Below are 11,579 nucleotides of genomic sequence, written 5' to 3'. Positions count from 1 at the left end.
AAGTGTATTATAAAATAAAATTTGACTCAGAAATTAAGAAAAGGTTTGTGTCGTTTTTAGTTTTATATCATATTAATAATCAAACCCAGTCATATTGATGACAAAGAACACATAACTAGATATACAAGTGTTATTCAGAGAATCATGTCATTTTCTCCCAACTCACGAGTCAACAAGAACAATTTGTCCCGGTCGTGTAACATTTGGCCAATCTGATTGGCTATCAATCAAACGATTTATCTCAGGATACATGAATGTGTTTTGCGTAGAGGCATATTGATGGTAACGCGATCATTGCTTTGTCTCTACCTGTGAATGGTAAACTGGTCAACTCGACGACTAGATTTAAATATTTCAAAATGACAATGGTGGGCAGTATATCAGACAGAACCAGAAGAACCATATTCTCAGGTTCATTCAGTTAAAAATCAAAGTTTTAACAGCTCTCCAAGTGTTTTGCTACTGTTTTGTAAGGAAATTATCGAAGCCTGCCACGCGATTGCGACCTTTTACACCCGAATTTTACTAATAATAAGGCCAACTTTACAGGATAGAAGAGGACAATACATAGAATTAATGTGCCACTTGAGTGACCTAAGTAATTATTTAAAAAGCTGTTTCAAAACGGGTAGCAATTATTAGATCTGATATAAAAATTTTGGGTATTTTTATTTGTTCAAACACAATTTAAGTAGAATTTTATATATTATATTCAATAGACTATTGGCCTCAATTTCTGCTCACATCATTCTAATTATACGACAGCAAACGGTAAAAAAAAAAAAAAAAGATGTCAAATTAAAGACATTTTTGAAGACAAATTACGTTCAATACCAGTAGTTGGAAACTTATGCGATACTTAGCAAAAAACATTTACCGAGAAAGATGTATTGCTACCAATTCCAACAACCCAAAATTCATAGCCAAGTATGTATACTGCATGCATGGTAAATTAAGGAATACACAGGAAAGTTCATTGAATTGAATTTTTTTTAATTTATACGCAGAGTTATATGTTATTTGTTTTGTGTAAATGTTAACGTTAGTATTAAATAACCGTATTTTGGAACACTTATTCCACATTTCTATAACTACTTTAATAGACACGAGATTCAAAATTATCATAAAATGAGGATTTTAAAAATCTTAATTTCTTTGGCGCTCGGATATGCCATCAGAAGTCATAGCTTTGCGATTCACAAAAAAAGTATATATCACTGCCAGAAAAATACATACTAACTTTACCGTTTTATACCAAGAAAAATGTATAGACCTATAAATTTTGAACATGCGCGGGCAAAAATATGTTTGGCACAACCAAATTTTGTCAATGTAAAAGGGTTAACAAATGTAAATTAGAGATTGTAAGACCAATTTGTTCAAATATGAACCTATGTTCTTCCAGATGTCATGTGTATCAAATTTGCTTTGAGAAGTATCTCGATATACCTGTAAAACTTTAAAAAAAAAACAAAAAAAAACCTTAATAATATCAAGTGCATCAAACCATCATCTCGATCCCTACAGAGAAAGGCTGCAGATAGTAACTTCTTTTAACGGAAGACAATGTTTATTTTAATTAGGGAAGAAATACACCACGAAATATTGTAAAGGACCCTATTTGAACTCATTTCAAATCATAATTCTAAATCTACGAGAACATTGTGTGTATTTATATAATTCAAATATTTTCGATGCTATCTGTTCCCCTTGTTGTTTTCCTGGTGTGATCCTTTATACCAATGTCTTACATAAATATTAACTCTGTTATATGTCCATTTTTGCCACCTTTTCCCTGTATGACACTGTATGTATATACCTCTGACGATTTTTTTTGTTTATTATGTACATATGTTCCTCTTGTAACAAATTATTTGGTTTGAGTGAATAAACTGAACTTGAATTCGGTTTGTTGTTGTTGTTTTTTTTTGCAATTATCGCTTCACAATCATTACCCGCGCATGAATCACAAAAGAAAGCATTTTTCTGTTAATTAATATCACTATTCATGTTAACATAAAACATAATTAATATATCATTATATATTGTCGTTCGTAGAAGGCTGAAATAAAGGTGTGGGACATACAAGTGCAAAGAAAATATGCAATTAAGTAAAATAGCTTTACCTGATATATTTATATAAGTAAGTATTAATTGTCACTTCAAATTAATTGATATTAAAAAAAAAATGATTCAGGTACCGTACGTAAAAATAGTTTATATCTATTTATATATTTATATATAGAAGAGATTGCACAACTATATTATTTCATCTGTTGTTCTCTATGTACCTCGCTAGATATAATATGACTTTAAATGTCAATAGAATAATACAATTTTTTAGTTTTCTTGACGTTAAACCGATTGGACACAGCTTTGAAAAAGTAAGATATTTTCATGCAATAATAAGTAATTACTGTATAAAATTCTAAAATGCAATGTATTTTTCAGAGCCTAAAATCCGTGATTTTGAAATCTGGTAGCTATTTTTAATGCATATTTTTTTAATTATTTTCAAATTAAAAATCACGAATGACATTTGTATGCACATGTATATCTATGTAGTGGATCTTAAATTGTAGTTCAATCTTCGTAATATACGCAGTTGAATTCTAACAAAAACCAAGTTTGCTCCACTGAATCAAACACGACTTTTTAAAAACTAAAAAAAAAAAAAATTGTGCAACTGAGATTTCCTTCCTCGTATTTGTTAATTATACTTCCAGGTATCTGCTTCTCTTTTTTTATACGATTTTTAACGAAAATACAAATACATGTCAGAGAAGTACAGCGTTTATTCGCGAAAGTTACGCGTTAAATCGCGAAAGTTTCGCGTTAAATCGCGAAAGTTTCGCGTTTATTCGCGAAAGTTACGCGTTTATTCGCGAAAGTTTCGCGTTATATCGCGAAAGTTACGCGTTATATCGCGAAAGTTTCGCGTTTATTCGCGAAAGTTTCGCGTTTATTTGCGAAACTAACGCGTTATATCGCGAAAGTTTCGCGTTTATTCGCGAAAAAAATATTTTTGTTACCTACGAAAATGAGCTCAATGGGCTTTCGTACTTAAACGTGGCCCTAGGTAATAAGAAATGTAACACGGTCGCATGATTAATCCATCTCGTGTACAAGACTGTTTGAGCTGATCGCTGTTTGTTTTATTTACATGATAAATATTAAAAAATATTTACTTGCATAGGACTTTAAGACAACAATTACTATTTTTTCCAAAGATACTATTATCGTAATTCAAATTTTTATTATAAATAAAGAATAAAATTAAACAATAATCCCAAATATCTGATTTCTCCCAATTATGTTGTCCAATTGTGTGTCGTCATCGGATGATTCAAAGCGGCAGCTACTGATCTGCAAATCTTGAGTTCTCTTCGGAGTTTTACAATTTTTACATTCAAAAAAAATAAATACAATTTAAAGGTTTATTGTACATATTGGATATTTAGCTTACCTTAGCTAGAAGCTCAAGTGAGCTATTCTGATCACTTTCTGCCCGGCGTTCGTTGGTCTGTAAATTTTTTACATTTTCGATTACTGAGCTAATTTCAACCAAACTTTGCACAAAGCATCCTTGGGTGAAGGGGACTCAGGTTTTTTTTTTAAATGAAGGACCAAGTCCTCTTTAAAAAGGAGATAATTAAGAATTATCAAAAATTTGTTGATATCTTAAAACATCTTTTTCTCAAAAACATTTCACCAGAAAATCTGTAACTTGTGTGAAGCATCCTAAGGTAGTTAAGATTCAAGTATGTTCAAATCATGATCAACAGGGATAGGATGTGGCGACAATTGGGGGGGGGGGGGGGGGGGGTCGAATTTTTACATAGGAATATATAGAGTCAATCTTTAAAAATCTTCATCTCAGACACCAGTTAGTCAGGAAATCTGAAACTTGTGTGAAAGCATCCTCAGGTAGGGTAGATTCAAAATTGTAAATATCATGACCCTCGAAGGTAGGATTGGGCTACAATACCGGTATGGGGTCGAATTTTTACGTAGGAATATATAGAGTTAATCTTTAAAAATCTTCTTCTCAGAAATTAATCAGCCAGGGAAGCTTAAACTTGTGTGAAAGCATCCTCAGGTAGGGTAGGTTCAACTTTGTTCAAATTATGGTCCCCAGGGTAGGTTTGGGCCACAGTGTGGGGATGGAATTTCCCCTTGATTTGCACGTATCTGTATTTTTCTCGCAGTTCTCTCTATCTGCTTGTTTTTCTCATTGCTTGTTCCTCTAATTAAATACAGTACAATCCACGTCCCTCGCCCCAAATATTGAATTGCATAAGGTACAGCGAACTGCCCAACGTCCACAGGGCTAACCCGCATACATTTCTCTCTTGCTTGACTTCTTTATGCTTCCGTTCAATAAATGAACTGTCTAATTCTTACAGTCAGTCTGATAGGTACCCTCTTGTCACTGCTGACTACTCAGGGGCAGAGTCATTCAAGATTGCTCTAAATATAAGAAAATTCTAGTTGTGCAACATCCCCCACCCCGACCACCCACTATTTCTGCCAAGTACTGCTATCTTACGCGGACTGTCACTAGTATCATTGCTTACTGCAAAATGCGTATATAGTATTTCCTATTCAAACTTACCCCAATGAAACATGATTTCTAAAGGAATAAACTGAATTGATGTAAATATTATTTATCTGAAGAAAAAACCCCCAACGAATGACCAGCTTATATTTAAATCTGCATATGTATGAATGCATGTTTCTATGGAATTTTAAAATGTTCACTCATCAAACGCATTGATTATTAAGCAGTGTTCTGTTCATAAGTGAAAACGTAAATATTCATAAAAAAATAAAAATAAAGAATGTTTGCATTGTTAAATGGTGTCGCATATTTCTTTTTCTACTGATGCAGTTCACTGTGCTTGGATTATTTCAAGTTTGACTACAAATTAACTACATTTAGAAAACTAACGTCAAATCCAAAAGTAGTAAATGAAGTGGCTTTCCATAAATGGTAGAACTGGTTGTTCCTCCTGTGTAGCAGTATTCAAAGGCCGTATACATTCATGTCTGTACTTACACAAGTTGAACCAGGCCCATAGTACATGTAGTTCCGTTTCTTGCAAGAAAACCCTCAGCTCCTAACATAAGTACAGACGACTAACAGGTCTATGGTCAGTCACTATTGAAGCTTTACACTTTGTTGAATAAGGGGGTTCTTTGTAAATTTTTGTGGAATTCTCAGTGTTTGCAAAGATCAATCTATCTCATTTCCTCATAAGTTGTCTCAGCCCAAAGCTTTATCGACCCTAGGCTATTGTGGATACTGTACTATAGTATTAAAATCTGCATGATGACATTTCAAATATAAATTCAGAATGAATTAACATACAGGATATTATTTTTACTAATGATCATTTGAACTTAAAATAGGCAGGACATACTGGTGTGTACAGAAAAATTCAAACATGCACGAAGTTTTAATCTTTTAATCATGTACATGTTTATTACAAAAGATGTTGCATAACATGTATAAGAAAATATACACACATAGATGAGGTGATAACTAATAACAATACGATTATCAGCCTGTAAAATTATAATACATGTACAATGTATATGCAATGGCATGTATATTCATTGTAATAAGGAATGAATACTAATACCCTTACTTAGAAAGAACAACAAAACCTGACAGAGAGTGGGGTTTTGTTGTTGTTGTTGAACAAGAATTGATCTCAGTATTTGAACACAACCATATTTGTGGACATCACTGACATATGATCACTTGTAGTCGGGCGTCTCGGGATATGTGCAGCCCGAGCGCTGGATGATTAGATTGGCTGCATAGTTTCCACACTTAACACACTCCTCCACAGGCTTGCCTTGGATCAACTGGGCCAAGAAACCTACACACAGAAGAACAAAATTTAAGAAATATTTTTTGCGTTTAAACATGCACAGTCAACATTTCAAACACGTTGAAAACACTAGGTATTATACAGGTTGTGTTCAAGATGCTAGCAGCTAGCTATGTTCCTAGATATTTACTTTTGAAAAAAAATTAACAATAGAATTATGTATTATAAGGCTTAACTTATTAAACCTAATCATGTAAATATAATATTTGATTCAAGTGGTAAATATAGAGACCACCTGTGCTTGGTTATCCCACTATTCAAATTCAGAGCACTACGTAGTCTCCATAATATTGATAACCCACCAGGAACAATTTAAGAACTTTCTCACCTCCTACAAAAGCATCACCGGCTCCATTGGTATCTATGATGTCCTTGTCAGCGATCGGGATCACCGGATACTCTGTCGTCTTACCGTCTAGTAAATAAACAAAAGTCATCTGTGTTAACAAAGCATCAGTCTACCATGGTAATATCTCACAAATATATACAAATTTTAAAAATAGCATCTGAGGTTGATTAAATCAAGCTTGTTTCGTTATGGACTTTGTTAGATTTATCTAAATGTCTATTACAAGCATTTACAGTTTTCTGTCTTACACTGCAGAGAAGCGCAGATTACAGAATTAAACAACTTGAGGAATGCCTTTAGCAGTTTTACTCTCTGCATACATGTATTCTAAAATAAAAGTATTCATGTAAAACTATAAGCTTAGAAGAAATTCTATTATCATACTTCTGACCTTTGAAAAAAGAAGTATGATGTAGAATTTCCTAATAACTAACCCTTTGCTACAACGGTTGGATTGCTGCCCTGAGTGATAACTACAGTCCTTGGTTTGTTGTCTTCCTTGGGAAGCTCAGCTATCTTTAATGCTATTTCTGCAATGTCTGTTGTCTGAAATAAAAGAAAATAAGCTAAGATAGCTTCATTCCTTTTCACCACAAGTTTCATTTTCTTTTACACAATACAGCACCTATATGTATACTTACACCAAAGTTATTTTCTTTGGCAAATGTTTCTGCTTCCTAGAATGTAAAAAAAAACAAAAAACCTGGTAAGTCTTTAATATATTGAATTACATAAGCAAAATACAATGCACAAAGCAATATAAACACATGTACTAGAAATCCAAGAAAAATGGTCTTAAAAAAATAGCCCTATCCAAATAAAAATATGTTGGTACCACGTACTGTTTCATTTCCAAACAAGATGTCAACATAAGGCAGTGTCTTCAGCATGGGTTCCTTGAAGAACTGGCACAGGAAGGGAGCCGAGAGGTTCATGGTGAACACTTTACCAGACTCCTGGGCATGCTTGGCTATTCTGATCACTGTGGAGGGACTGACAGTTAGAGGGAAGCCCTATATAAATAGAGGACATCCTTCAAGTAAGTACTCAGAGTAGAGTAGAGTATCATCACATCATCTCATTGGAATCGTCCGCAGTTTATAGGAGAGTGAGTGAACTGACAACCCTTGGCTTTGTGGATTATGATGATGTTATGCATTTTGCATTGTTCATGTTTTCTCTTCACTACACTTGGTTAATAAAAGATTGTTTTATGAGACTCTAAATTTTTCCTAAGATTATTCTCAATTATACATATACACTAATTAAATTTCCAGGCTATTTGTTTTGATTTTAAGTAAATTATCTTTCTTTGTGTTCAAAATAATTTGCTCGCTGGTTTTAAGAATTACTAAATAAAAATACTCAATCAATGTCAGAATTTGATTAATCAAAAAAAAATAAAATCAACAAAACAACTTTGTTAGCAACATTAGAAATTACAACTATACTACATATGAATGTCAAAAAAAAAACCCTGCATTTACTCAGTACCGGTAATCAATTTCCCATTAAATACCATCTAGTTAACTGTCATCTCCAAAACTCCCAAAGCATAGGACTTTTGCTAAAAATACTGGTACCTGGTATTTTGTGCTCACAGCTTTATGGTGAACTTACAGCAATATAGTAATACTGGGCCTTCTCCACAAGTTTCCAATTTTCTGGGGTCTCTAGATGTTCCTCAGTAAAACAGTTGGCTGCTGCTAAATTGGCACACATCGACCTAATTAATATTATAACAAAAGAATCATTTAATCGGGCATAATCAATCATTCTGTCATTTATTTTTTCAATGACATTGACATGTACCTATATTTTAAGACATAGAAAATACTGATTTTAAATTTCTAAAATTGTTGATACATAGTGAAGCATTAATTGACAACTAGTATCTGAAACCAAAAGCACACTTAAAATGATCAGTTCATAACTAATCAAAACAATGGAAAATAGAAGTATGACAACCCTAATGTGTAACTCTTTAATTTTTTCTGTTGTCAGAAACCCATGGTCAAGTCTGCAATCATGTACTCATTGTGGTACAAATTGCTGATTTTTTCTGCTTCTCATGAATAATTTGTGCCATTTTCCAATTTGCTCCTTCATAAATTTGTTGGAGGAAATCATGCCAGTTGTGTCCATATATTTACATCTATAAACAACTGCATGTTTTCAAACCATGATCTTTGTTTTCATGTCTCCAAAAAAGTTTGTCCATTACCTGTATTTTTCTGTGACCATGAAACATACTTGTATTTGTCTATGACAAATAAAACATACCTGTGACTATGACAGCATATCTGTATATTTCTGTTACTATGACAGCATACCTGTATTTTTCTGTGACTATGACAGCACACGTCCCCGTTGGTTCTTTGTCAGTATACTGGAACTTTGTGTTGACCCCGGCCTCCCGGGCTTTGTTCTCCATGATTTTCCCAAACTCATCTTTGTTGATGCAACCAAAAAATGTTGTGGCATTGGGAACTCCAGACAACCACTGCAGTCAAAGTAGAAATATATCTTGCTAACTTTTACATATTTTTGTTAATGTGAAATAAATAACACATTTTAGATTTTACCAATTTTTAAAAATCATTTTACTTTAAATGTTAAACAATTCATTTTTTGTTTTCACAATATGAAGATAACACCTTCACATTCACATACCTGTGCAACTTTAATTGCATTTAGAGTGGCACCACCAGGCACATATTCCACTTTGTCTCCAAATGTGTCCACCATATCCTTATACCTGTTAAAGACGTATGTACAAATAATCTACATAAAACTGTTTGTAGTTTATATTTTTATGATAAATCCATTAATTAGGTTTCCTTTTATTTCAATATTATTTGTTTCCCTTCTAACAAACAAACTATTTGAGAATAGTTCTAGTTTTGTCTATCAAGATTGAGAGGGGCGGGGGTGGAGGGGGGATGAATAGAGTAGGGGGGGGGGTGGTAGATGAGAGACTTGAATCTCTAATTAATAAATATACCGGTACATATACAATTTACTCACATTGGTTTGTGCTTGTCTTCTGCAAGGATGGCATTATCCCTCTCCAGACCATACCTTTAAAAGTCAATGCATATCCTAATATATTTTGAAGAAGTGTTTTAATGGTGTTACAAAAATTGTGATACTTAAAAAGATGAAAAAATTTATGAGAGGAAAGAAAGGAAATTTTTCTGTTGTTATTTGTTACATCAAAAAGACACTTTGTGAACTGATATTAATGTAATATAAACAGTGTCTATGTAGAGATCAAGTGTTTTAGATGGGGAGGCTTACTTGTCCAGGAATTCCTGTGTTCCAGTCACAGAAATATCCAACAGAGGGTTACCATATCCCAGGAGTATACCTTCCCTGTCAACAGAAAAAAACACATGTATTTGTGTATTGTATTGTTAACATATAACATTGTCAGTATCAGAAAACCTGAAATTTTGTTAATTACAACCTCCCTTCATTCTGCTAACAGGTCAAAACAAATTATTCTCTTTGATATATTAAACATTGTACAGTTTAATATTCTAGCATAAAACTTGTGATTTTTTTTCAACATATTTAACAACAGTGGCATTTAGTACAGTCATTAATAGAAAGTCTGCATGCTCAAATCCTATTATTGCACACTGGTGAAGAGGTATTAATTGTTAAGAGAATATTAATACTACCACAGAACAACATTTATCTATTAGTTTGGAGTAACAATGTATAATTTAAAAAAAAAAGCCAAATAAGGAGGTACGTTGTTTAATTCATAGGTTTACTGAAATTAAATCGACATATAATTCATCCTAATAAATGTCCCACAGTTACAAAATTTTACAAACTACACCACAGATAATATGCATGCTATCTACACCTGCCAAGAAAAGTAAATAAACCCTAACTGGTTCAGATTCAACTTGAAAACATCATTTTCAAGTACAATGTACGAGTACAATGATCACGATAACATGTGGCAGTCACACTTATATTATGCATGTACATATGATTGCAAGCCACTGCATTCTGCAGCAAGACTGCTGTTATGCACCCTGTAAATTAGTGCTATTAAGTACATTTGTCCAATTATCCTAAATTTTCTCCTTATGAAAAACACTTTGCTTTCATTCATATTAATGAATGTGTTTTTTAAAACACTGAAAGCTAAATACATGTATTACTATCTAAAAGTACACTTAAAATTAAAGAAAAAGGTTTTAGTACATGAAGTATGTAAATGATAAAAAGTTGAGGATTTGAAAAGTACAAAATTATAGTGTAATCAAAAATTGCAGGCAAATTCATGTACACATTGACATTTGCAAAAGAAATCTACATGTGTACCTTGCCATGTTTGGTCACTGAGAGAGTGTATATCTAGTAAACCTGTGTATAAATATACCACCATAGATCAGTCCGTCTCATTTCTGAGGGGTGGACAAAATTGCCACGTATTTGTATAAACTTTGAAAGTGAGAATTCGTCACAAATGCTGGTCATTATATTTAACCCAGAACAATATCCGAGTTCGTCACTCTGTTCTCTGGCTTATAACTTTAGCTGACGCTGTTCGGTATCTTTGCATGTTACACGTCTACCTGTGACGTGTTTGTAAATGGAATAGTTTACTCCATAACCAATGGGCTAACGGTGTCCTATATTGCTATATTTAGATTAAACCGCCACTGCACCGAGGTCTCAAGCGCTATCCTGTTGATAATCAACTCTTCACTGTATGTTAAAGGGTAGTGTTTATAGTCACGTTGGAAAATAAAGACGGTTAAGACATTTTTTACGCAAATCGGTAAACGAAAAGTAGCATGGATAAACAAAGTAACTGGATCTTTGTTACTATACAAAATAAAATAGTGTAAGGATTTGGTCAGATTAGAACAGTAATGTGTAGTATCAATCACTAACCTAACGCATTCTGATGTTTTGATTTTTTTCCTGTCGGGACCATCGCCATCCAGGAGTTCTCCGGCTCCATTTGAAGACATGCTTGTTAGCCTAGGAATCGAATTGCCTCCGTTTGCCACTTCCGGTTATATTGTCAATTTACCCAAACGGACCCAAGTGGACACATATGTACACTTGTGGCATTGTATCAAAATGGGCTTCAAACACAGATAACTGAGATTGCAGTTTTTAGATTGGAAATTAGTGTCCATTTGTAATACATTACTGAAGTTTTAAAAAAAGGAGTTATAACAAAACTCCTACACTGTTATTATATATAGCTCACATAAGCCTAACTAGCTGCAATAATGTAGCCCTCTCCCGATTTTTTTGTAAACATCAGATAATAAAAATCGGAGAGGGCTACATTA

The 11,579-nt window shown here is 33.3% G+C and overlaps 1 protein-coding gene across 2 annotated transcripts; it reads right to left on the bottom strand.

Annotated features, from left to right (window-relative positions):
• Nucleotides 1-5,453: 5,453 nt before the first annotated feature.
• Nucleotides 5,454-11,308, bottom strand: LOC105347364 (uncharacterized). Of its 2 annotated transcripts, none has more exons than XM_066066576.1 (11): nucleotides 11,170-11,308; nucleotides 9,550-9,624; nucleotides 9,277-9,330; nucleotides 8,923-9,007; nucleotides 8,583-8,752; nucleotides 7,870-7,975; nucleotides 7,092-7,262; nucleotides 6,891-6,926; nucleotides 6,684-6,795; nucleotides 6,229-6,315; nucleotides 5,454-5,888 (listed from the first exon to the last, which is right to left on the bottom strand). In XM_066066576.1, the coding sequence occupies exons 1-11, from the start codon at nucleotides 11,247-11,249 to the stop codon at nucleotides 5,764-5,766; spliced, it is 1,101 nt and encodes a 366-aa protein (XP_065922648.1). In that variant the 5' UTR covers nucleotides 11,250-11,308; the 3' UTR covers nucleotides 5,454-5,763. The 2 variants fall into 2 exon arrangements, with proteins under 2 accessions (XP_065922648.1, XP_065922650.1); XM_066066578.1 differs by lacking the exon at nucleotides 11,170-11,308 and adding an exon at nucleotides 10,594-10,649.
• Between the last annotated feature and the right edge of the window lie 271 nt (nucleotides 11,309-11,579).

Source organism: Magallana gigas, chromosome 7, assembly GCF_963853765.1.
Source record: "Magallana gigas chromosome 7, xbMagGiga1.1, whole genome shotgun sequence".
Classification (NCBI taxonomy): Eukaryota; Metazoa; Mollusca; class Bivalvia; order Ostreida; family Ostreidae; genus Magallana; species Magallana gigas.
The sequence above is the reverse complement of the archived record's forward strand: the minus strand, read 5'-3'. Positions and strand labels throughout refer to the sequence as shown.